Source organism: Ambystoma mexicanum, chromosome 3p (assembly GCF_040938575.1).
Source record: "Ambystoma mexicanum isolate Mex_15411 chromosome 3p, UKY_AmexF1_1, whole genome shotgun sequence".
Classification (NCBI taxonomy): domain Eukaryota; kingdom Metazoa; phylum Chordata; class Amphibia; order Caudata; family Ambystomatidae; genus Ambystoma; species Ambystoma mexicanum.
In genome coordinates, this window is record NC_090925.1 from 1,203,646,309 (window position 1) to 1,203,674,135 (window position 27,827).

Consider the following 27,827-nt stretch of genomic DNA (forward strand, 5'->3'; position numbering starts at 1 on the left):
ATTTTCCTCAATGCCTTAGGGTTGCTCGGATTGTAAAGATTTTCCATCGTGTTTAAAATATATCGCAATGCAAATCACCACTCGTAAATTCCAGGTGAGCGGGGCAAGGATTAATGTAGAAAAAAAAACCATTTCCACTTGAATTCTTTCGTTTTGGGTGACAACACAACTCTTCACTTTGCAGTTATTGCTTACGGGTAAGACGATTCTTAATTAGCACCCTTGATGAGCTACATTTTCCTGTGGCGGGATCGTTGGTGGTACTAGGGCATATATGCTGCCGGTTAGCTGGCTGTAACGTCACCGACTGTAAACCGGAAGAGCCAGCGAAAAGGTCACCAGGGAAAGAAAGGACGCATGAAGTGTTATTGATATAGACACGTTGAGCACTGTAGCAGACAGTACCTAATGACCTTTCTACGCAAGAGGAGAGTTGTTTCAACATTTCCTAAAGAACAAGTTTCTTGGTGCCCTATCTTTGAGATCTATGAAGAACACAGAGCCTGCTGTGTGCAATAAATGCAATGATTCCCTCCCTGCTTCATGATATCATCTTTTGTTCGTGCTGTTTTAGTGCCCTTTGACGGCCAAAAAAGGACACGTGCATCCGCCAGCAACAATGTGGGATTGACTGAGAGACGGCTTTTGTGATAGTTGCCTACGTGATGATAGTCTTTTTGTTATCATTTAAATAAGATTTTCCCCAAATTATTTTGCTTTGCTAAATTTCTGTTTCTAAAAATTATTTATTTTTACGCACAAACATTGAGGAAGCTAACTTGTCGGTGGAGATGGCAGCCCTCATGTATTTATTTTTGTATTTGTATAACGCACCAAACCCATAAGCATCAAGGCACTTCTTGGTGAAGGTCAGGCTTGGTGAAGGGCAGGAATGGGAATGGGAAGGGGAGGGGTGGGGTTGAAGAGGGAGATTGCATAGTACAGCATATTGATACAAAGTCATCAGGACAGTTTAAGTGTCCTCTAATGTCACAAGGTGACTAATTGCGAATTGATGGAGAACTGACATGCAGTCTAGATTTGATTAACATGCTATTAATAACCCAACCTTCCACAATACTTTTACTTTCGTTCTATCCAGCTGAGACACCAGAGTCTAATAGCTAAGTGGATTGAGAGGCTAGCACGCTCAGGAGGTCTGTCTTTATTCTGAAATCGCAGGTTGCATCCGTTATAAAAAGTACGTTGGAATGTTATTTGTACTTTGTCACAGCATAGGGCTGTATTGTGGCATTGCTGAATTAAGCAAGAAGCCCCTCGCCGTGGGGGCATTGCCAAGTCAGGTAATGCCCCGAGGCCCTTCGCTCGGTCCTTAACAAAGGCCCCGGGCAAATAGCTGACTCAGTAATGCCCCCACGGCGAGGGGCTTATTACTATTAGTACCCCGGCCTGCAAGTCCGGAGTACTAATAGCATTCTTTTTCTGTTCCGAAACGATGCAATGTTTTGGGAAAAAAAATGGCAGCCGGGGAAGGGAAAACGGAGTCCGTTTTCCCTTTCCATGGCAGCCATCGGTAGCAGACGCGCTGGGGACCGAAGTGTTCCTTGCGCGTTCGCTCTCGAAAACAGAGCAAAAAGAAGGTAAGTGTATTTGGGAGGGTGGGAAGGGTATTGTTTGGTAGGGGGGTTTGAGGGAGGGAAAAACGTACTTGAATCCCCGGCAGGGAGCCTCATCATTCGCCGGGGATATGAAGGTGAGGCATTCTGCGTCGGGTAATGCCCTGGCAAGGGCCAATCTGATTGTTACATTGACTGACCCTCGCTGGATGCTAATGTATTACAAGTGATTACCATTTTTTTAGGATTGAATCTATTACCAGTGATTGATAAGAAGAACAGGGTTTGTTTTCCTGAGAAATTTAAGCAATAACACCACCTCCAGAATGGCGTATTTACAAATTCCATTATCGAAATGCCAACATGGCAAGACTCCAGCCTGGTCGACATGCGGTGCAATCTGACGGGTCAGACACTAAACCAAATTTGCACCTTCAGTGCTGTGATATAATGTTTACCGGTAGTGTGTAGGCTAAAGATAATTGACTAAACCTACATCATGTGTGACATTGGAATGAAAACCAGCAGAGGATTTCTTATCAGTCAATGCTGTATAGACTTAAGCAAAAAAAAAAAATAGCAAGCACTTTTATCATAATAGATTCACCAATTACACATTTAAAATAGCGTAATGTTGTGATGTATAGGTTACATCCCTACACACTGATGTTTATTTAATGGATGCAACCTCTGAAGTTGCTGAGCAACGAATGATTCCAACTAGCACATTCACAGGTTAGCAAAGCTTAACTACTCTACACCAGTAATACAAACGCCCCCATTAAATCATAGTCTTATTTAAATGTCTGCTATCCTATTAAATGATCCACAAGAGGCTATGTATGTGCTAAGCGAGAAACGTATAGTATTTGAAGTTGGCAAGTAATCAACGGTATGCAGACTTTTTCCACAGTCAAGACACCAAGTCAGGTGAAAACTGATGTGAACTACTCTCTTTTGTAAAACAATAAGATATATCTGGCCTCTGAAATCAATATCAATAGTGGAGCTACTGTCGGTATTTCCTGTGGCACTTATATAGTGAATAACATTATTTCAGTTGGTTCTAACTAGTCATGGACTTCAATGATTTACTGTGGCCAATGTGAAGATGCATTCTCCCCTGTCAATACAATACTAAAGGCCTCATTACGAGTCTGAGTCAAAATCGTCGGTAACTCCGCTGTAGCGGAATTTGCATTACCGCTGCGTGGAACAGCGGAATTGCTCCCGTATTCCAACCTGGCGATCGCGCATGCTGACCAACAGCGGTAATGATAATGCCGTTCAGCGGATTTACTGCCCAAAATCTAGTACATTGTACAATTAATGTAAAGAATCAGTGGAATTTCAACACCATGCCGGTCAGCAGAATTTCCACCGGCGGAAATTCGTCTTTACTGTATAAGGAGGCACAGGGTTGGCTGTTTTGGAAATCAAAATCTGTCAAATATCTAGACAGACGAGTGCCATCCAAACACCCAGCTAATAAAAAAAATGTCAGGATAAAAGGGCGAAGGCAGGGTGCCCGATATGAGGCTGCATAAGCCAAACTTCTCAGAGCAGGAGCTGACTGTACTGGCAGAGCTGGTGGTTTCCCACTCAAAGGAGCTATATGGGGCCCAAAACCACAAGACCAACCAACAGCGGAAAAACAACATGGAGGCTGAGATCAGGGACAAGGTGGTGGCCGTAGGCCATGTCCAACACAAGGTTGATGTCATGAAGAAGCGATGGAATAGCCTTAAGGCCAGGGTCAGGAGCCTAATATCCCACCACCGCCGGGAGACCGCTGCATCTGGAGGTGGCACAGTAGAACCGCTTCAACTTACACCCTGGGAGGAAATGGTCAGTGGCATCCTGCACATGGTTGAGATTGAGGGCGTGGACACGGGCGAGTTTGGAGCCAGCAACCACGGGGAATCTGGTGAGTACCGGAGTAAAATATGGTCCCATACACCCTGCAGGCATTCACAAATGCACAGACTGCCATGCATGCAAGCGATTTGAACCCCAGCAAGCATACACAATGCATGTGAAGCATCGGGTCACAACATGAGTCAGTGAAGCAATGACCCCACCCCCCCTTACATGACACCCAAGCAGGAAGTGGAGGGGATGACGTAGCCAAGGATCACTATTACAGCGCAAGTCAGGAGGTACAATGCACATCCATGTTGTACATAACAACCATCCCTTACCCGCACAATGGGCACTCATGCACAGGCAACACAGCCATCATGTACTCATTTGACAAGCCCATGTTCATGAATGCACATCAGTAGATGATTGTCAGACCCACATGCCCTTCAACTGCAACCCTCCATGTAGACACACTTTGACAAATCCATGCCCAACATTATGTCCACCTGACTGTCGCACAACTACATGCTCTGCAATGACCTCACTGCACCACCAGAAACAAAGCATCAACAGTCCCGATGCACATTTGGACAGGACACCCTGTAGGTCAACCCATTTCAGGGTTGCATGTCAAAAGCAAGCAGGGCACCCCACACCTGGCAGCTGGTTGCCCATATGCAATGCATAGTACCAACACAGTGGTTGACACATGATGAATGCCCCCCAGGAGGACCAACACACAGTGATGACATAGTACAAGTGACCGTGAATGTTGAATCGCCATGCACCTGAGCACCAAAGTGGTAACGCTCATTTAAATGTACCCAACAGGCACTCAAGACACTGAGGAACCAACTGAGGTGGCTGGATTCTCCACGACACTTGCACCAACCAGTGTTGGCAAGCAGCCAGGCCAAGGCAGTTCGGGTAGTGGGAAATCGAAGAAAAGGCACCATGTAAGCATGCCATGTACAGGAACACCGACTGTTGAGAAGGACACAGCCACAGGGCCTCCACAGGACCTAATCGTGGAAGCTGCGCCACCAGCAACAGGACCAAACACCACCACAGCTGGGGTGATTGTGGACTCACTCATGAGTCGGAGTGGGGACGAAAGCCTGCAATCCCAGCAGGCCACTGCAGACTGCATACACACCACCTTCCCATTAGTCATCCCGCCGTGCTCTATATTATAAACAGGAGTCCTTCTCAGATGAGCTGGTCGAGGCTAGCTATTTAGCGCACTATGCTGTCCAGGGCAGTGGACATACACCACAGCCAGTGCGAACCCCACAATGCAGGCCTTCTGGGATGATCTAGACAGGATAGAGCAGAGGCAGGCGGAGATGCGTGCCATAAACCAAGAACAATTGGGGCATGCACAGGCTATGCGGGACTGCATTCAGGGGGCATCTACATAGTTTGCATAGTCCATTGACCTTCTGTGCAGGAGCACGGTGCACAGCAATACCAGCCAGTGTCTCACGAGCTAGGGGGTGCTGGAGCTGGCTCAATCATTGTGATCCTCCCATGAGGCCATGGCCAGAGCCATTCACCTCAACATGGACCATCTCTGGGGAAGTGTGCAGGGGAGTCTGCTGTCCGCTACTCCTACTGAGGGGTGATTGACGAGCACCCCACCTAGGCGCACCCAGCGCCGTGTATCACATGCTTCAAAGTATGCGGACAAAGGGGAAAAGAGAATGCGTTAGTGGTAGTTGGTATTGGGGCTGGGGTGTGGGGTGGGTGATGGTGTTGGTGCTGGGGTGGGTGATCGTGTTGGGGCTGGAGTTTGGAGTTTCCTTGTTTTCATGAATAAACCCAGTTGAATCATGATCATTTGAAAAATGTTTATTCAATGGGGTTGACGTGTGCATTCAGTGCACATATGGGCTGCATGTGTCCCAAGTCAGAAGACCTTTTCCATTAGGTCCTGGCGCACCGTTCATCCTTCCCTCACATCCCCACGTATGTCCTGTGATGCCCTGTTTGGACCTTCAGCATCTTCCTCATCTGAGCTAGAGGGGGGCTCATCTGGGGGCATTTCTATGTTCCTTTGTATGCACACGTTGTGCATCATTGTGCACATGACTTCTATTTTGTCTGCTTCCTCTGGGCTCTACATGAGGGCACCGCCTGTGTGGCGAAGGCACCTGAATCTTGATTTTCAGCAATCCAAATGTTTGCTCAATGCGTGGCCTGGTGCTCTGTGGTGTGCCAGGGTTCCCCCCAGGTGTCATCAGCCATGGTAACTGCGGATAGCCAGCGGCACCTGCCAGACATGAATGGACTGTATGAGACATGGCAGTGTGTGCGTCGGGGTACATGTATATGGTCCTGTTGTGTTTACCCCTATGTGCAAAACTCAGTGCATGGTGCATCTTGTGTGCATTGAGGTTGATGAGTCATTGCCTATATGGTACACTTTCAGTAATTCACATTGTGGGAGTTGGCAGTCATCAAGTATTTGTCAGTACAATGTCATCAACAATGCACTTATCACTTATGATGTGGCAGTACACCATGTACAGATAATGACAGCAGTGTCATGGGTTTGATGGGTGCCCTGATGGCATTGTGCTGCCTTGCATGGAAGGATGCCCTGTGTCGCCACATGGTTATAGTCTGTGTACTGGGGTGGGTCAGTCGGGGCATTCGTCCTTTTCTGTGCATTTCTGTGTTGTTGCTTCATGGTACTTGTAGTTGTTTCACATTGCTACTCCTTGCGTATCCCAGGTGTGTGTCCGTGATTTTGGTAAACAGGTCTGCCTACTACTTCACCATAAGCCAGGTGAGCTTTCCTCTGTGTCTCTCCATGTACACTGGTAGGGTGCTGTTCCTCAGTATCATGGAATCGTGTGTGGCCCCAGGGTATCTGGCACAGTAGCGGCTGATTGTGAGATCTGCATTAATGTAATTTGCACATTCATGAAATTGTACCGTTTCCTGCTCCGGTATGCCTGTTCCGTTGCCTGAGGGGTAACCAATGCCACATGTGTGTAATCCAATGCTGCTATGGTATTGGGGAAATGGGCAGTGGTGTAGAAACGTGCCTTTGCTGCATGCACCTGCTCCTGGGTATGAAGATGTGCATATGGCCGTGCCTCAGGAGCGCATCCATGACCTGGTCAAGCTTCTTGGAGAAAGTGTTAGGCACCACCAACATTGCAAACTCGCTGAACTACAAAGAATCCTGGTGGATATTTAAACTCAACACCCTGGCCGCGGGCCTAAACGAGGCGGCCCCTATGGACTTTCAAACCTGAGGAGGTCCTGAAATTGATATTGCCGCTGACAAACTTCTTGGCGATAATTGAAAAGCGTTTACTAGACTAATGTGGCGGATTATAAGAGATGTAAAGAGATGTTATGTAAGGAGGACTAATGAATGGTCTTATTTTAAAGGTTTGTATGTAAACCAATAAAATTAAAAATAAAAAAAAAACAGGAGGGATGGAATGGTGTGTGGGGTAAGGGTGGTTTCCCCATTTATAAAGTAAACCTTCAAAGCTGGAGAAAGGCAAATGCAAAAAGAGGGTGAGTATAGCCAGGAGTGTTATGGGGGATTCACTTGGTACTGCTAAATCGATAAGAACTCAAACATGTTTATTAAACTAATGCATATATTTTCACATAATGTTTGTTTTTATAAAAATGTAAAATAATGCATTTAGTTTTTACTTTATTCGTTAAAAATGTCTATTTTTACTGGTCACATTAAGGTTAGTGTAAATTTAGTTTACTTTCAGTCTGGCATATGAAATGGAAACGTATTTGTTGATTTCTAGGGTCTTGTATCTGGGTTTTTTCTTTTTTTTGGGTGAATCTGTTCTTTTTGCGAGTGCAAAGTGCTTTAGGCACAAACTGCATGCATCGCCTATTTCTTTGTGAAATGGTCTTCCTAATTTTCTATGAATGTGTATTACCCAGGCTCTTGTTTTGACACCTATGCGAAAAATGTCGACCTCACTGGTGATGTGATGCCGTTGCTGTTAAATTGCACCTTGCAGCATGACTCCCTTTATTTCAAACACTTCGAAATGTGTAATTCTTTAGAGAGGCTATAGACCTGTTTTGGTTCAAAAGACATTTGTCCTGTGTACCTTTTTTTATATCCCTTTCAGTGAAATTTCAGGTAATATAATCCATTTTCAGAGATATTCACATTAAATGCCATTGTATTCAACACTATTTGTGGTAAATACATCCATGTCATGGACAAGATTGCTTTGGCGCCCTAAAACCACAGATGTCATGATTTGGCCCATTATTAAAACGTTGTAACAAGAATATTCAATAAGTAAATCACTCTCTGGAACATTGTGGGCAAAGTAAACCTACAATTTAGTAAATTGGGGGAAACTGATAGAATTCAGAGTGATTTAAGTTTAATTCACTTATTTCGAAGCATTCAGATGATTCATTTTTGAAACTTGGGTTCAATGTTCGTTTCAGGGCTATTTCCCTTTCAAATGGAATCTAGATGAGAAAAATCAATCTCGGGGAGATTTGCGGCAAACTCGGCTCAATGCAGCTTTGTGTGCTCGCTCAAGGCGCTTGCAAATGCATATTAGAGAGACCATTGTGGCAAATAGCTGCTCCATGATGCAGAAAGCTCCTGTTAGAGCTCTTGCATTTGTGCATCTGCTATATTACTGTGATGTTATTTGCATCACAATACCCTCTCACTTCAACCCTACCATACCCCAAAGTGTGCAATCTACTTATCACTGCCGAAGGATGGCATGCAGTTTCGTACTCTCCACAGGTGCATTTTGTGCATGTGGATAACTGGCATTTCCAGCCAGGATTTGAGTGGCTATTATGTTTGACTAGTAGCTTGCAACTTGACGTTTTGAAGTGATGGCACTAGGAAATCCCCCACCACTTTCACCACGGTTGAGTAACCTACCACCTGCTCCCAGCATTATTATTTACACGATATCTTCAATCTAGTTCATGCCGGCAAAAAGGTTAACTGAAAACACATGCTGGACTCTTGCATTATCGAGCCATCAATGGCTGTTGTCCTCCATTTGGTTTAATTACTCTAACTCAGTTAACCACCATCTTGAAATGATAGGGCACTTCCAATTTTTAGTTGTTTGCTTCTGTGTGCCATCTCTGTGAAATGGTATTTGGATGAAACGGAGGTTGCCACACAGCTCTATGCAGGTCTGGGGGACCAAGATCGGCTATAAGCTGTGCAAATTAAATGTCGATATGCAGTGCTGGACAGGTAGTCATCCAGTTGCAGGAGGAAAAAAGAAGGTTGTACTGGGGCGAAAGAAGGCATTCTGCATTTGTATTGATGTAAAAGGAATAAGTGCAGCATGAGATTTCAAGGTAACAATGTGGATCGTCAATGGTATCCAAAGTAGTCAAAAGAAAGTTGGCCCCAGTGTACATAAAAAGAACGGCCAATGTGTTTTTTTTTTTTTCATTTTTTTTCATGGAACCAACCGAAATCAAAATGAAGCTCTTAGTTGCTTAAGGAAGGGGAAGGCCCTGGAGCATTGGTAGTCTCAGGCAAAAATCAACCACTAGAGTGGCAGGCATTGATAATTCTTTTTGTGCTGAATTCCCTGCCTTTGTGCTTGATCTCCAGCTTAAATATCCACATCTTTTGATTGTTGGAGACTTTAATCTTCCATCAAATTCAACTAATGCTCGCCAGGTATTACATTTTCTAGCTCATATGTCTGACCGTGGTCTTCCTCAGTTAATTGTCGATCCTACTCATCAACCGGGCAATGTTTTAGATTAGGCTTCCACTATTACCTCTCCTCCTAGTCCAATTCTATGGTCTGACCATTTTCTGGTACCTTTCTATATCTCCTGTGCGGACCCTGTCTGTTCTGTGGCAAATCCTGCTGTGTCTAAGCATAGTTGGCACCGGGTTTCAAGCTCTGACTTGGTAGCCTTTCTCCTGCCTCAATGTCTCCAAGATGTGCCCTGCTCCCTGCTAACAGTGGATGTTACCTTCGGTGCAGCAGCTGATAGATTGGCCCCTCTTGGGCTCTGGAAACAGAAAGACCGTCCTTCCGAACCCTGGTTCTCTGAGGAACTTGGTGCCTGTAAGCTCTTTGCAGTCAGGCTGAAAGGAAGTGGCAAACTGGTTATTCTCCGGCTGATGAAACTTCCTTTCGCAGTGTTACGGTGGCCTATCACAAGGCCATTATCTCTGCTAAAAAGAATTTTTCAGCCGTAAGGTGGAGGCAGCTATTAATCAACCTATGGGTTTGTTTAATTTGGTTCATTCTCTTTTGTCTCCTGCTAAGCTTGGTGCCCAGGCTGTGCCCTCTCAAACTCTCCTTAACTCTATCTCTTGTTTTTTCTATAATAAGATCGAGACTATCCGTCACAATACAAGCAGCTCTGCCCGGCAGTCAGCGACTAAAGAATCTTTTCATCCCCCGACTTTGCTTAACCCTTCTTGCTCTACTTTCCCTACTTCCGCTGATCAAGATGTTCTTACAGCCATTCATCAGCTTAAATCTGCATCCCCGTCTGACCCCATTCCTCTTGTGCTTCTTAAAGAGATTTCTGGTTATATCACCTCAGTGATTATATATGCAGTTAGCATATATTTTCGTGCTGGATATATTCCCAACGCCTTGAAACATGCGCTTGTGATCTCCTTGCTTAAAAAGCTTTCTTTGGATCCTATTGTGCTTGCTAACTTTCGCCCAATCTCACTCCTCCCCTTTCTTATGAAATTGTTGGAGTCTGTCGGCTCTCCTCTGCTCTCGTCTTTCCTGGAATCACCTGAGTTCAGACTGCTTTTAGTGAGGATTTCGCCCTGGAAGAGACACTGAGTCAGTCCTCACTTCTGTGATGGATGATCTTGCCCGCCTGGTAGATCAGGGTGGTGTTGGAGCACTGATTTTGTTAGATCTGTCTGCTGCTTTCGACAGAGTTGATCAACCCTGATCTCCTGGTTATCGGCAGCTGGCCCGTCTGGCCAAGTTCTGGCATGGTTTTCTGCCTTTCTGGCGCACTGTTCCCAGTCTGTTTCTCTCCCTCTTTTTTGTTGCAAGACGGTTCTCTAGACCTGTGGTTTTACGCAGGGTTCTGCACTCTCGCCGACCTTATTTAACATCTGCATTAGGCCACTTCTCTGTCTTATTCAGTCCCATGGTTTCCGATACTACTCCTATGCCGATGACATGCAGATTCTGGTCTGCCTCTATCCTATTCAGTCGGAGACTACTGCAGGGCTTAGGGGTTGTCTTGAGTACCTGGGATCCTGGATGATGGCAAACTGGCTAAAAAGTAATGGGGGGGGGAAGAGGTTCTGGTTGTTGGTAATTCCAGTCCTCTGTCTTTTTGGACTGTTGACTTCTGGCCCCTTCCCTGTGCCCGTTCTCTCCATAAAAAACGTGGGCGTAAAAATTGCTTCATCTTTATCTATGGGTGATCAGGTCGCATCAGTTTGCAAATCTGGTCACTTCAAATTAAAAATCCTGCGGAAAGTTCTTCCCTTTTTCCGGGCCCATTTCAGGCTCCTGTTGTGGTGGCTCTTGTACTTAGTACAATCGACTAGCAATTCTCTTTATCTTGGCCAGCCCTGCTATCTCCTGCACCGTCACCAGCTCCTCTAGAATGCTGCAGCCAGGTCCATATTTCACCCCACGTTGGGCGCGCATAGGTCTCCTTTGCTTTGTCAGCTCCATTGGCTTCCCATTGAGAAGCGTATTCTTTTCAAATCGCTCTGCATGGTGCATCAAGCCTTTTACAAACTAGGCACGGAATATATTCAGACTAAATTCGTTCCTGTTGCTCCGCCTCATCCGCTCCGTTTTCAGTCTCCTCTCGTGATTCAGATTCTGCGTTTTAGACTTTCTCATATGGGTGGCCACGCGTTTTCAGTCGCTACTGCTAAGGCTAGGAATTCTCTTCCTTGTTCCCTTCGTGCCATTTCTGAGCATCTGTTTTTTTGTCGTTCTCTAAAAACATTCCTGTTTTGAATTTCTTTTTTTTTCTTTTTTTTCATGAGGCTAGGAACAGGGATAACAGTTGCCAGCCTTTATGACCCAAATGCAGATCAAGATGGGCCCATCAATGACCTATTGGAGAGAGTTAGTATTACTGGGGACGTCTGTGTACCCCTTTATACCTTGATGGATACAAATTCCATGTAAAGTGACAGGTTTATACAATCTTAAAAGTTATGGTAAAGGCTATCTAATTTGAGTTTGCCAGATTCATTGCTTGCTGCTGTGAGCTTGCTATACCAGGATAATAGCGCAGTAGTTGGATGGGGTATAGGGGAGGGAACACTGCAGAATTTGAGGTCCAGAAATAGGTCAGGCAGGCGTGTGTCCTGCCACCAACGCTCGTTTGCTTGTTCATTAACAAGGTAATTGTTGACATCGCATCCACCACCACAGATGCTCCCATGATGGGCATGGGCAGGTACCAATCCTAATGCTCGCCGATGACGCAATCGTAATATCATTAACACCAGTTGGCCTGAATAAGCGGCTTTCCTTATTCAACAAATGTTTTCAAAGTAATGGTTTACCGTCAATTACTTCAAAACCAAAAGCATGGGTCTCCTCTAAAAAGAGAAGAAAACAGCCAAAATGAGATCTTGTATTGGAAGGCAATACAATTGAACAGATAGACAATTATGATTGCCTGAAAATAAGATTTGCAGAGGCAGGCAAGTGAGATTTACAGTTTGCAAAGGCAAAGTAAGACACAGTGGTGTAACCTCACAATTTGCTAAGAAGCATGGTTACAGTGCACTAAAACCAGCCCTAGTCGCCTACAAATTAAAATTTGACAAGCTGCCTTACATGGGGCTTAACTATGGGCTCATGTGAACTACAACAGGCTAGAAGTCGCAGCAAATCGTTTTCTGAAATCATTGGTGGGTTTGCCAAGTAGCACGCCATCCAATTCATTCCATATGGATGTGGATCTAACTAATTGCAGTGAGTTGGTGGCCTCAAAACCATTTTTATACTGGGTTGGGCTGTGGTCCTCGGCTAAGTGGGTAAAACAAAGGTAAATGGAACTTAAGAGCCGAGAAGAGGGTAATTCCATCCCCTGGTGCGTAAATATATTGAAAGTCCTGCTAGACATTGGCCAATTGGATAGCTGGAATAAACCAGAGAATACCACATCAGTTACCAAGCCTCGTATCATAAATGCCTTTAAAGAAATGATGAGAATAAATTCTGTTTGGGAAAGTATCAAGGTCAAGTATGTTAATGAGAAACAATTTTGAGTGAAGGTTATGAGACATACTTGGACAGCATGCAATCAAAGGTCATGCACTCATTATACATTCAATTCAGATTGGGAATACTGCCATTGGCTTACTAATTAAAACAAATTGGGACAACATGTTGCCAGACAAATGCCATAGCTGTAATATATTTATTGAAAACAAGGAGCACTTTTTCTTATTCTGCCCAGCGTACATAACACAAAGAAGTTATCTCAAGCCGAGATTTGCTAAGTACAATACTGCATGTACAATTGAAGAAATGTTTTTATGGAGAAGTAAGGATGATGTGCTCACTACGTACACGGTAGCTAAGTACTTAATGAGTGCATGGTGCTCTAGGGCAGCACTGACAAAGGTGATGAATCCTATGGCCAACATGAATGAAATGGGTGCATAAAGGTTTTTTTTTTTAAGCTGGATTGTAGATGAGCTGGATTATGTCTGTGCTGAAATTGTGTCTGTAAACTCAGAATAGACATAATGGAATTTTAATGCCAATTAACTAGGTCCCTCACAAGAACCATTATAGGCATTGGGAAGTAAAAAGGGCAGCAGTATCAAATTTGATGAGCCCTGGAATGGCAGTATGGTCGTAGACACTAGACAGAGAAAAGAAGTCGATCCTTCAAATATGAATAGCATGCAATTTTGATGGCAGACCTGCCCTTTTAGTTATATTAACAAGTGCTTTAGTTTTCTTGTATACTGTGATGTTTATGACTTGTTAAGCATAGGCTTTATTGTAACCTGAGAACTTAAAATAGGTAGTAAGAGGGAATAACTACTGTCGCATAAGACATAAGAGAGATGGTTAGCGTCAAGATCGCAACCATATGGAAAGTATCCTGTGGATTACAGCATGTAAAATGAAGTCATGTTATGATAGATGAATACTATGCATTTTAGATCTTATTTGACTGAAACTTAGCTCACGCATTATTAACGCATTGCAATTTATATTTATTGATTGATCTAAAATGCAATGCAACAACTTTATTTATTTGTATGAGGCATCGATAAATTGTACTGTTGTCACAGGTTTCCCCCTTTCTCACCGGGGTTCGATGTTTGCTGGAATTCTTGGGAGGAGTCTTCTTGCGTACGGTTTGGGTTTTGTACAACCCCATACGAGCGTCTTCGGGTTCCAGCGTGCGTTCAGCGTTCTACGTCCAGGAACACTTGGAATCTCTGGGAAGTCCAGGAAATGAAGGCGGTGTACTCGGAGGCGGGTACACGGGATCCAGGAATCAAGACAGGATAAGGAGGAAGGGAAGATAGAGGGAGGAAGCGAGGGTCCGGGAACCAGGAATCAGAGTTCAGCGAAGGCGAACTACGGAGCACACGTCTAGCCACTGCAAGTGGTAGCGTTGAGACGTGCGGGGCCGCGAGGGCCTGGCTTCTTTATAGAACGTGCTACGTCTGACGTGGAAGCTGGTAGACAGCGTTCTGTGTTTAACGGCCATGTTGGAAGTACTGCAGAGTGTAAGCCCCGATGTGTCAAGGACCAGGCAGTCCAAAAGGGACGTGCTCGACGGTTCATGGCAACTTTATTTGTTTTATGGACTAACATCCGAAATAAACATGATTGATTGAAAATTATGCAGATGCATACAAAATTGAAGGTCACTCCTTTTAACAAGACATTTGGCATCTTTACCCCATCTTTACAATTCATCCTTTGTCTTTTTACTCCTGCAAAAATAGCCAATGGTACAGGATAGATTACATAGGTTTTATGAATGCATTTAGCCTGAAGGAGAATATCCAAAGCACCTCCCCATGGCCATCTTAAATCATGTCTTTGTAGTTGCAGCTGTAGGAAACGAGGAATAGGTTAGGAAGAAAATCAAGGCATGCCATAGAAATCTTTTTCTAGGCGAAGAATTGAAAGATAACATTGGTGGGTCCTTGTCAGTAGACCTGTTTCCGAAGTCTTGATTAAGAATTATTTTGACAAAATTCTCTTTAAGACCTAAAATATGAAAAAAAGAGCATTGCTGATTGATGTAGAAGATAGATGGTGAATTCTTTCTCTAGTCATTAAAGGTGAAAATCATATGCAGGTGGCAGAGAACAACATTTGACAGAAGAGCCAGGAATTGTGTAGTATCTTTTGGTCCATGTTACTTGGTCTTGGTAGCCAGCAACTGAACGCCAAGTTTGAATATGGCATCAAATCCCCTAGTGCTTGCATTGCACATCAAGGTAGCAAGAGTTCATGTTATTTTCGTAAAATAAAAAAAATCTGCTACTTCATTAACCTCTGAAGATCCAGAAGTGATTTCCAGAGTATTCTAAAACATTTTATTAGCTATGTAAAAAATGTTGAGGAATTTCTAATGGAACCTACTCGCATTGTTTCGGAGCAGTATTTAGGTTTTGGGTTGTGATAGTTCCCAAAAAGTAGTAGCGGAAGCCAGCAAACCAATTAGGTTTGAAAAAGCTCTGCAGTCAAATGCCCTTTTGCGATCTCAATAGAAACATTATTTTTCTTTGTTTAGCACAGTCCTACCAGTACCCTACAAATGGGCATGCCAAGATTTTTATTTGACTCACTCGGCCTGTCCAAGGTATAGTTTTTTTTGTTTGCCTTGCACAGGTCAGGGCACACCAGGACATACCTATTGGAGTAAAATCACTAAGATGTTTGATTAAGCTAATTCGGGATCATCCAAAGTTTGGATGATTCACAATTTAGCCAATAAAGGGCCTGATTCACAGAAGTGTTTTATAGTGGTGCAATCCCATTGGAAAACGCTCTGTGAATCGGGCCCAAAGTGTGCCCAAGGCTACTGCGTTGGTGATAATTGGCATAGACCTGATTTTGGGGAGTTGGTTAACAATTTAGACAGTTATCACCCTTCTCCAGTCTCCTTATCAACTCAGTTTATCCTGCCCTTACAGAACATTCCTAACCATCACTCTGGAGTTTCTAAGGACATAAGAGCTGCACATCCACCTTGTGCCTCACAAGCCCTTTTTTATAGCAGTTATAAGAAAGATGGTGCTCAAGTTCCCAAACTGCCAGTGCATGCCCTTGTCCACTCATGCTTCTTAGCGTGAACGGGTGTTTCTTTATGAAGGTAACTGGGATCAAATTATGTATTCAGTTTGCTTTTGTGTTATATAAAATGCAAACACTTTATATTATGCATGCAACACGTGTAATGATCTGCAGTTTAGAACATGGGGTCACAATTAATTTACTCTATAAATAAGCAACCATTCCATTGGACGATGCATGCAATGTGCATGCCCGTACTCTCATAAAATTAGGTAAGAAAACTATCTTGGTAGTGTGAGAAACCTCAGGGTATCCTCGCTCCTAAACCCCATGGACCCCTGGGTTCTCTTCTCAGGTGGCCGGGGAAAGGCCATCGCTCTTGGATCCTGACCCTGAGGGTGGAGAAGCGAGGGAGCACCCAGGCGAGACATGGTATCCCCCTTTTCCTATTGACTAGCAACCTAACCTTTCCCCAACCTTTGTGTTGTTGTAGGTCGGCTCCCCTCCTTTCCCCATATGTGACACTTGACAGTACTGAGACGAGGAAGAGGCAGCTGAGACTAATAAGCCCTGCCATTTCACCATTTTAGTACTGGGATGAAGAAGATGCCTGCAAAGTATTGTGAAGGTCAGGCATGTCCTCTTAATCGGGATCAGGCTAGCTTAATTGAAAAAGCACACCTGCAACCTGTTAAACGGTTGCAGGTATACAAAGGAGGAGGAGAGAGCAACACAGGGAGAAGCAACAAGGAGGCCTGTGCGATCAGCAGGGAACCTGGTTTGAAGAGAGCCGAGCCGCTGGAGGAAACTGCTCTGGGTCGGTCCACTGTGTGCAGCATGCAGAGACTCTGACGACTGCAGAGAGAGAGGGTCCCAGGAAGCATGGCGTGGGAGATGGGGCTCCGTGGAACGAATCGAGGGTTGAGAAGGTAGCCATGTGGAGACGATGTCCCTTTCCCTTGCATCAGAAGTGCTTGTACCCCCGTATCAAGAATCTGACACAGGAGTGTCTGAGGTGCAGGAGGTGGACCCCTGGCAGCAGAAGCAGAACGCTCTGTGCTCCGTGCTGCTGGGAAAGCTATCAAAGCAACCAGTGAGTGAACCTTTCCATTGTTGATGAATACTTTCTATTGGACTGGTTGCGTGTCTCAGAGAGTGCTTTCGAAGGTCTCTGGTTTAAGATAATTTCTATTGCTGATTGTTAAAGTGCAAGGAATACTTTGTATCGGGGTGGTCGCATGTCTCAGGGAGAATGTTTTCAAAAGTTTCTGAGTACTGGGCATTTCAATTAAAGCAAAATGAATGAATATTGAACATCGGGCTGAATAGAAATTGAATCTCAAGCCCCGCCAATGTCTATTGAATACCGAACTGAGTAAAAAGTTTGAAATTAAGCAAGATTATACTGCAGGTTGAATTCCAAAGTGAATGGAACCGTTTACATTTCAGCTAAACAAAGGTACACTGAAGATTGAATAAAATTAACTTTACATTCGAGTCAAAGAAAGGCGTATTGAATACCATATTGAGGAAAAGCTTTAAACAACATGACTTTGCATTGAAAGAAGAAGAAGAAAGTAGAATTGAATGAAACCCTGAAGTCAAAACTTTATATAGCCAAGAGGCTCCCTTGAAAACAAATGTCGAAAAAGAGGCCCAAGTGTGACGGTCATAAGAAGACAAGGACACTTGTGATGATGAAATGAAAGTCTTGGGGAAGGGAACTCTGAGACTTGAATTACATTTGTTGACTTGAGGACGGAACCTCAAGTTTCTTTTGTGTTTAAAACTGTATCACCTTGAACCTAAGAAAGGTAATTTGGAGACTTTTTGTGGATCTGTTTAACACTTAGGAAAGGGAGCTGAAAGGAAGCGTTGAGCTGGAAGAAGTTCAGAACTTTATGCCGAACACCGTTTCATTTGGTTGCTATCAAATGGTGTACATCGCTGCACATTATATATATTTAGTTGTGATGGCAAATATAGGTTTTGGACAAAGACAGATTTTTAAGTTGAACTCTTTGACTCACTTTCCTTAGTTTCGTTTAGGTAGGGAAACCCCACCTTGGCAAAGGGCAAGTTAGGCCTTTTTCCATCCGGACATTTAAGTTCATAAACGGTTTTATTTTGAACTTTGAATCTGTTGTCTGCCTCTTGCTTCATGATGCCTTCAAGCGTCTTTCTAAATGTGAGTTTAACTATATTATGAGCATGTGCATGGCCCATTGTTAATGTGGTCAGTGGCGGCTGGTGAATTCTTTAAGTGGAGGGGCGTAAATATTTCCCCCAAATATGCCCTAGCAATGGAGCTTGAACCAATAAGGAGGTTCTGGGGTTTTCCCCCGAGAATCTTTTTTTTTTTTTTTAAATGATGGGTTAAACTGGTACATTTTACAGAACACGGTTTTGAAAAATTGTGTAAAAATCCAAACAGTTTACAATTGGTTTTGTAGTGTAACTCATGAAAAAATCAAATGGATGCAAGTCACCAACAGTGCACAGGAGCATTTCTCCAAAACAATTTCATGATGCCTTTGCCCACAATGTGTGCAAGTATAAAAACAATTTCACGTTGGCTGTGGACATACATTTCCATGCTGACTGCACCAATATATGCTACTATTCCTATATAAGAACATACTCCTGCTTGCTTTAAGCATAATGCCAGTAATGATACTAGAATAAAACATGTCATCGCTGGGTCTGCCAGAATATGCCAGTGCCCCCACAAGATACTCCTGTTGGCTTTACTATTGAAATATATGCCAAAGTATGAAACTATCCAAACTGGCTGCACCAAAGTGCTATATAATAACACTTATCATGCTTGCTTCATCAAAAATGCCCAATACAAAATGTCATGTGACAGTAGGAATGGCTAGACTGGCTGCACCGAAATTGCAATCCAGCCACATGATAACACTTATCATGCTTGCTTTATCACAGATGCCCAGTAAAAAAGTCCATGCGTGCCCCGTGGTGTGCCACCGCCTGGCACTCACACATAATCACATTAATTAAGAATGTGATTATGTGCGTGTGCGAGGTGCTGGAATGCAAGGCGACAGCCATGGCATTTTTTACTGGGCATTAATACTGTGCCTGCCCCTGGTGTCCCCAGCTCTTTGCAGGTACACATAATCAATTGTGTGCAGGCAAGGCGCTTGGGGGGGCCCACTCATGGCATATTTTACTGGGCCTCTATGTAATGTAAATACATTTATTGTGTGCAAACCAAGGCCAGAAGGCATTTGGGCGCTAGCCACCAAGCAAGAAAAAGCTACAACGCCCAAACCATCTAAGACTGGAATTTTTTAAGACCTCTGCATAAACACAAATGATCCGAGATCTCCCTCAGGAAAGCCAGAACGGTGTTCCACAATGTCAGGGCAAGAACCAATAAGGAACACCCTCCAGCTCGGGATTTGCAGAAATGGACTTCCACCCGATTAGCAGTGGCTGACCGCAGAGGTTGTCGGGGAAAGTAGCAAGTCAGTTTGGACTGAAACAAGGACCAGTGCAAAAGAAAAAGCCTGATGTGCCTTCAATTTTATACAGCGTCTGACCTGACCGGAAGTGAATGGAGTTCGGCCAAGAACAGCGAGGCTGAGGACTGTTTGAGGGCCTTCAGCATCAGGCGTGCTGCAGAAATTTGCAAGATTTTGAGTCGATGGACCAGAAATTCAGGTTGACCTAAATTAATGCCATCGCAGTAGTCCAAAATGCTCATAATAGTGGCCGTGACTACAGTGGTATGAAACTGCAAAGTGACAAATGGCAGCAGTTTTCTAAAGCGTCTCAATTTGAAGAAGCCTGCACTGCAAACTGCGGCAGTCGGCCCCTCTCTGAAACCAGAGGGAAGGAACTTAACTCCTAAGCGCTTAACAGTAGAGCTAGGGGCAGGTCGAGGTCCCAGCGATTCAGGACAAAAATCAGAATACCAAAAGGAATGAGCATTTGCGGGACCAACTAACCTAATCTGTTTTTTCGCCGTTCAACCTCAACCAGTTTTGAGACCTCCAACGACCGATCTCAGTCAAACAAGATTTTAGTTTGGAAGGTGGGTCAGATACTGTAGCATTCAATTTAAAAATTAACTGCATATCGTCAGTGTAAGTATAAAAGCATACCTGCATGCCTCACATGCACACAATCAATGTGATTATGTGTGTTTGCGAGGCGGTAGGGGGAACAGGGATAAGACATGGTATTTGTTACTATACATCTATCATAGATGCCCAGTAAAAAAAATACCATACCTGGCTAATGTACCTCCTGCACCTCACACATGCACACAATCAATGTGATTGTGGGTATGCAAGGTGCTGGGGGCCCAGGAGACAGGCATGGTATTCTTTTACTAGGCATCTATCTTAGATGCCCAGTCAAAAATAATGGCGTGGCTGCCCCCTGGAACCCAGCTCCTCGCACATAAATGCAATCAAGAGCTTCCTGGTTCCTTCACATGCATGGTCCAGAGCTTGGGTGACGGTGCCCCACTCCGGCCTGCTCCGTTTGTATGTATGTGGAAGTGCAGGAGTGCACCCTCGTACATACAGACATGCAGTTCCCCAGCCAGCGTTTCCAGTGAGCTATGTAAGGCTGGGGAAGCAAAATGCCCTGGCCTGGGTATTGCTCAATAGGCATGCGCAGCTGGGTAACCGAACGGTCAAAGCGAAATCGCGTTTCCCTTTGACAGTTTAGCCAGCCAAGGAGCACTCCCTCAGCTGGAAAAAAAGTAGCCCAGGGAGCACTCGGTGTTTGCAAAGGGCTAGCTCCTGCATAATGGGCCGGGGAACAATGGGTCGGCACCCCTCGCCCATTATGGGCAAGCCGCAACTGAATGTGGTCGAGCTAGATCTAAAGAGACCATAATCGCTGTAACATGCTCACCTACTCGGATGTATAACACATTCTTTTAGCGCAGGGTTGTCTAACTCCAGCCTAAAGGGCCAGAACCATGTCGGGTTTTCGGGATACCCCTCATTTATATTCATGAGATAAATTTGCATACATTGATTCTAACTGTATGCAATTTTTTTCTCATGAATATTAATGAAGAATATCCTGAAAATGTGTCTGGCCCTCAAGGCCTGGAGTTTAGTTGCCCCCAATATTGTAATGTTATACTGCATCTGTCTCATAAGAGGAGAAACTGCTTGTTTTGTAGAACATGCCCCCCATCTGTTCTGTATTTGTATTTTAATGATGTGATTACCCCACTTTAGTGACAATATGCATATGTATGATTGTTGCACAGCCCAGCCCAAAATACCTTTGCTGTGTTATGCATCAAGATACATCCGTTTGGAAAATAGTTCACAGCACAATACTTATTATTTATTATTGTATTTATTGAGGGTGGACCTAGCTTTGGGAAGCAACAGAGCACTTTACAATCATAGGCGGAAGAACACAGTGAGGGAAGCAGAGAGTAAAGGAGCGGGGAGCCTAACGGGGGAGGGTGAGCAATTGACAGCAAGGGGGAAGGCATGCTGGAGTAGATCAGAGTTACAGGAAGGGTAGGGAGTGTTGGATTTGTGGACCTAGGTTTTAAGGAGGAGCCCTTCCTTGAAGAGAAAGGTCCTGAATTCTTTCCCGAACTGTGGAAGTGATAGGGCAAGCCTGATGTTGACAGGGAGGAGGTTCCAGAGTCTTGGAGTGTAGACGAGACGGAGATGGCCTGTCTTCTGGTTCTTTCCTTTCTGCACTATCGTAATTCAAGTCTGCACATTTCCTTCCGGTTGATCGCATGCCCCCAGAGATGTAGAGATTCTCAGTGAGGTAGCTTGGTGACTTCAGGATGGCAGCCTTGTAGATGATGCAACAGGATTTGAAGATGATACAGGCTTACAGTGGGAGCAAGTGCAGTTCATTGAGGATCGGGGTGATGTCTAATTTATGGAGTCGTTTAATGAGTCTTGCTGCAGCATGCAGAACACATTTCAGGGGTGCCAGGGTAGTCTCTGTACGGCCTTCCAAAAGGGCATTGCCACCATACAGCTGGGAGAGGACCAAGGCTTGGACGGCGGATCTGCAGATGTTTTCTGAGATGAAGGGCTTGATTTTCCACAGTAGAGAAAATTGGTACCAGGCCGTTAGTCTTCCTTCCTATGTGCTGTTTGAACGTGAGGTGTCTGTCGATGTTGAACCCAAGGGACGTGGCACATGGGGGCAACCGAGGTGTGAATCCCTTGATGTTCATAGCAGAGAGCCAGGTCTGGATTGGGTGTTCTGTGTTGTTGGTCAGCAGTAGGAATTCAGTATTGGAGGGTTCGTGCTTCAGATAAGCACTGGACATCCAGGACTGGATCAATGTGATGCAGGCCGTGAGCCCATGTATTTTCTTGATGGAGGATACCTTGAGGTAGATCTGTGTGTCATCTGTGTATTGGTGAATGTGGATGTTGTGTGGTGAGAAAAGAATTCCGAGCAGTTCCATGTAAAGATTGAAGATCACGGGGGACAGGATGACTCCTTGTGGGACTCCACAGGTGACGGGTAGAGTTGGTGATCTGGAAGAATCCATTTGAGCGAACTGTTGGCGGTTTGCAAGGTAGGGTTTGAACCAGCTGAGGACAATCTGACTGATCCCCATGCAGCAATGTAGGTTGTCGGTGAGTGTCTGGCGGTCTACTGTGTCAAATGCTGCTTAAATGTAAAAAAAAAACTAAGAGGCAAAGATGGCTATCATCAAGGATTTTAAGGGAATCATCGATCTCATTGATGGTAGCCGTTTCTGTGCTGCATCTGGGTCTGTAGCCAGATTGGTAGGGACGTTATTGTCTTCGATGTGTTGGATTTGTCAGGTCTTGAGGGTCGAGGGGGAAGAAGCCTTGACTTGGGGAGCTGTTGATGATTGTCAGCTAAGGGAGGAGTGTTTTAGTCTGAGGGGTCTTGAAGGATGCAGGGAGGATGTCATCCACATACGATGTGGCCTTGAGGGATGCTAAGGTGGCAGTGAGGTCTTCCATAGATAGTGTCTTGAATGTTGTCCAGGTAGTCGTGGTTTTGCGAGATGGGATGTGTAGTGTGCTGTCAGTTGTGGTGTTGGTGTCTGTGTTGACGGATCACGTTGCTCTTGTTGATGAAGAAAGAACTTGATGGTGGTGGATTTTTCGATTAAGTGTGCTGTGGATGGGTCAGGCAGAGGGTTGATGCGGTGCTTGATGGCTTTGAAGAGGGCTCTACTTTCATTGTTGGCCTGACATTGGTGTTTTGTTAGTAAATGGCCAATAAGTGAACAGCACGTGCACACCCCAAACCACAAAACCCATTTGTGGCACTCTGTCTTGCCATAGTCTAGCTTGCAATGTATCATCCTAACTTTATTTAAAGCGAACCATTGGCATCTGTATGTAAATACAAGAGGTATATGTTCTTAGGATTATCAGGAAATTGGAAAACTGTACAGGTAATGTAATGAATTGGCATGCATTTAATAGTTATGTTACATCCTCTGATGTCGTTGAAGGTTGTGGATTGTGCATTGTTATGGATTGTGTGATGCCACTGAAATTTAATTTTGAAAACATCTGGGTTCGATTACACAGATGTGATTTTGTGCAAGCTCTTGTGCAGATGCAGTGAAAAGTAAATTGCCCATGTACATAATGCATTTATGCCTGTGCAATTGTTCAGTGATCCAGCCCTGCCCCTGCTGCTTTGAGAGGAATGCAAGGAGAGAGAGAGATGTGGACATATGGGCGTAAGCCATTTTTGTATATGGAGGTGCCAGGCACATTTCTATAGTGCCTTTACTTCCACTCTGGAGCTCATTGGCCCACTGTAGTGGGTAAATGGGCAGCAGAGCAGGCACACTCTGATGGCGGTAGCACACATTATTTGGCCTCTACATGCTGCTGCTATAACATACATGGCAGATTCTTGCTGCCACAAATAATACATTTATTTCAGAAATGTAGTATTGAAATATGTGAACTCCAAAAACTGTGTGTGGGTAACCCCCTTAACCTCGCAGACACCTGGGGAGAACATCGATACAATCACAAAGTATTGAAATTCTTGCACTAAAACCTGATTTAGGTCACTAACATACAGCACTTCACTTTGGTTTAGTATGTTATGGCTAGGCTCACTAAGGATACTGTTGGTATTCTGAAAGCCATTCTCAATGGAAACGTGTTTATGGGCGTACTGAAGATGTTTCTGAATGAACCAGTATTCTCTATTTGTTTGCAGGTGACATGACCGAAAGCAAAGCAAAGAAGATCGAAATTAAGGATGTTGATGGGCACACACTGGTCAAGCTGATTGATTACATTTACACGGCTGAAATTGAAGTAACAGAAGAAAATGTACAGGTAAGCACAGATTCATAAAACATTGGCTTTGCTGATCTATGAAATGGGAATGAGCGCATAAAGGGTTAAGTTGCCCATCCGTAGCAGAGCCACAACAATGATTAGCAACATCTCAGTTGCTTCACATCCTGAATTTAGCACGTGGCTATGGATACAGGGTCGTCAAGTTCTGAATATTTGAGTTTAGCCACAGCAGCTCCAGCTGAGTAGAACTTTTAATGCATACTTCCAGAGAACCAAGCAGCTTTTTGAATTCCAAATGCCAGTACGAATGTGGCGGCTCAGACTCTGGATTCTTCAGTTTACCCAGGAAGGGCTGTGATCTAGTATGCTCCTTTGCGAGAGCAGGCATAGAGAATCACATTTTATTACAAGTAAACCTTCATCAGCCTAGACATGCCCTTTCGAAAATGCAAAAGGCCACTCCTTCTGTTATTAATATTGACAATTTATATATTTTAGACCGTAAACTGATTTGCCTCTTTGCTCTTCAATATTATGAGTTATTACTTGATTCAGTGGTATCGGCTAACCAGAGCTGTATTGCCCTCTTTTTAGGGGCCGTATGGGAAAGGACTAAACTATATCACAAAAACCCATCAAAACGGCTTCCTTCCTTTAGGTTATAGAGCTGTCTATGGCATAAACCTGACACATACACAATCCACCTTTTTCAACTTCGGGTAGGCACACAAGTTTTTTCAAAAAATATACATATTTTAATGTCCATACAAACAATCATAAAAAACCACATTTATAAAAAACCGAAATGGTTCACCAAAAAATGCTGTGTTTTTCTCCAATTCACATCATTTTGTGAACCATTGTTTGATTCAGTGGTATCCAGCTTATCAAAACCAGAAATATAAGACTGAGTTATTTGGCTCTGTTCAATTTGAACATGAGTGGAGAAAGTACTTTTGGGGCATTTTTCTAGAAAGGAGCCCAATTCGTTGTGAATTGAGGCCGAATGTAAAATGGGCCATCCTTTTCGATGAAGAGAGTATAGACCATGGGTGCACAACATACGGCCCGCGGGCCAGTTGCGGCCCGCCATGCTCTTTTGTCCGGCCCGCGAGGCACAAAGACTTTCCTAATGGAGGGCGGCCATTAGGAAAGTCTTTGTTGTCTTCCGGGCCGGACAAAACGCTGGCCGTCATTGGCTCAGCACACATGCACCACGTTGCTCCTACGAGCCACATAGTGTGTGTGTGCTGACCCAATGGAGGGCCAGCACTACGGCTGGCGTGGTCCATAAGGCTTGATGCCGGAAGGCATTTCAGCCTTGGACCACGCCAGCCGTAGTACGATTCCAGCGTTCCTGCTTACCTGCCGCTTACCTGCCTTCCAGTTCCAGCACGTCTCCGGTAAGTGGTCTGTTTGTGTTTGTGTGTCGGGTCTGTTTTACTTTATGTTTGTGTGTGTATGTTGCGAGGGGGGGGGGGTCGGATGTGTATGAATGTTGGAATTTTAATGTATTTTGTGTGTATGTTGAGATGCGGGGGTGGGGGGGTGTCGGATGTGTATGAATGTTTTGATTTGAATGTTTTTTGTGTGCTGAGTTGGGGGGGTGGGGGTTCGGGTCTGTATGGGTGCATGTTTGTGTGTGTGCTGAGTTAGGGGTGGGGGATTCGGGTCTGTGTGTGTGCTGATTTGGGGGGTGGGGGGTTCGGGTCTGTAAGGGTGCATGTGTGTGTGCTGCGTTGGGGGCGGGGGGTTCGGGTCTGTATGGGTGCATGCTTGAGAGTGTGTGTGCTGAGTTGGGCGGGGGGTTTGGGTCTGTATGGGTGCATGGTGTATGCTTGAGAGTGTGCTGAGTTGGGGGGCAAGGGGGGTTCGGGTCTGTATGGGTGCATGCTTGAGAATGTGTGTGCTGCGTTGGGGGCGGGGGGGTTCGGGTCTGTATGGGTGCATGCTTGAGAGTGTGTGTGCTGAGTTGGGCGGGGGGTTCGGGTCTGTATGGGTGCATGGTGTATGCTTGAGAGTGTGCTGAGTTGGGGGGCAGGGGGGTTCGGGTCTGTATGGGTGCATGCTTGAGAATGTGTGTGCTGCGTTGGGGGCGGGGGGTTCGGGTCTGTATGGGTGCATGCTTGAGAGTGTGTGTGCTGAGTTGGGCGGGGGGTTCGGGTCTGTATGGGTGCATGGTGTATGCTTGAGAGTGTGCTGAGTTGGGGGGCAGGGGGGTTCGGGTCTGTATGGGTGCATGCTTGAGAATGTGTGTGCTGCGTTGGGGGCGGGGGGTTCGGGTCTGTATGGGTGCATGCTTGAGAGTGTGTTTGGGGTATAGTGTTTGGTTGGGGGTGAGGGGGCCATGGGGCATAGTGTTTGGTTGGGGGGTGAGGGACAGGGGGCATAGTGTTTGCTTGGGGGGTGAGGGACAGGGGGCATAGTGTTTGGTTGGGGGTGAGGGACAGGGGGCATAGTGTTTGCTTGGGGGGTGAGGGACAGGAGGCATAGTGTTTGGTTGGGGGTGAGGGACAGGGGGCATAGTGTTTGCTTGGTGGGTGAGGGACAGGGGGCATAGTGTTAAGTTGGGGGTGGGAGCCATGGGGCATAGTGTTTGGTTGGGGGGTGAGGGACAGGGGGCATAGTGTTTGCTTGGTGGGTGAGGGACAGGGGGCATAGTGTTTGCTTGGTGGGTGAGGGACAGGGGGCATAGTGTTTGCTTGGCGGGTGAGGGAGAGGGGGCATAGTGTTTGCTTGGCGGGTGAGGGAGAGGGGGCATAGTGTTTGCTTGGCGGGTGAGGGAGAGGGGGCATAGTGTTTGGTTGGGGGTGGGAGCCATGGGGCATAGTGTTGCACTCCATGAGTGAACTCAATAATAAAGCTAAAACAGGCACAGTTAGGAGATGTACATTCTTTGCTTTTTTGAGGAAACCTGACTCAACGAAGGCCATACTCCTCTTGGGCAACCCAAACAGCAAACTATAGCAGTCCAAAATAACGGAATGTCCAATCAATGGTCAATAAAATATATATAATTTAATTACAGACGATATACAATAACTAAATTGAAATAAATTATAACAATGGAAAATGTGTAGTACAAAATGTAAGTTTGAAATGCAATAAAAATCGTTACCCCTCAAAAACCTATTCTTTTTCCATGTGTTTAATACAAATTGGGGGTTGAAAAAGCCTCCTGACATGTCCCGCCTACCGCCCCACCCACTTTTACTTTTCGGCCCACTATAGCCCTCATGTAAGGTACTTTCGGCCCTCTGTCAAAATCAGTTGTGCACCCCTGGTATAGACGGTCTCATACGCACTTCATCTAGATCAAGGGCGGCAGGCCCTAATGGCCTTACTAATGAAATTATGAAAATATCAGTGAGAGCATGGACGGCAATTCTGTCCAATTTATTCAAAAACATCATGGAAATGAGGATGTGTCCAGTTACATGGAATAAAGGCATAGTAATTCCAATTCACAAAAAGGGGATCGGTCAGACCCTTCAAATTACTGCCTGATCGCCCTTATGGATGTGGAGAGTAAAATATTTTTTTGAGTAATCTTGAAAGAATTGAAAGACTGGGCTGACCGGGCTAATAGAATTTCCAAATTCCACACGGGTTTCAAAGGCCTGTCAACTACGCTGAATGGCTTCATACTAAACACATTGAACCTGAGTAAGAAGACGGGTCCCCCTGTGTATGGTGTGTGGCTTGACCTATTGAGCACATTCCACACAATAAACAGAGAAAACACTTTGTGGGAAGCTAAAAGACTGGGGAATTCAGAGGGTCTTCTGTCGATCTTAATACATCTCCATAATAAAACATGTATTCAAGTGAGATTGGATTTGGAGAGACCATCT

The 27,827-nt window shown here is 44.9% G+C and overlaps 1 protein-coding gene across 4 annotated transcripts in view; it reads left to right on the forward strand.

Annotated features, from left to right (window-relative positions):
* KLHL3 (kelch like family member 3) overlaps nucleotides 1-27,827 on the forward strand; it is a 1,295,653-nt gene that overhangs the window by 286,184 nt on the left and 981,642 nt on the right. For all 4 annotated transcript variants that reach the window (XM_069652631.1, XM_069652632.1, XM_069652633.1 and 1 more), the window contains one exon: nucleotides 23,888-24,009. In XM_069652631.1, the coding sequence (XP_069508732.1) occupies nucleotides 23,888-24,009 (122 nt within the window). Of the gene's footprint in view, nucleotides 1-23,887; nucleotides 24,010-27,827 lie in introns of those variants that run through there.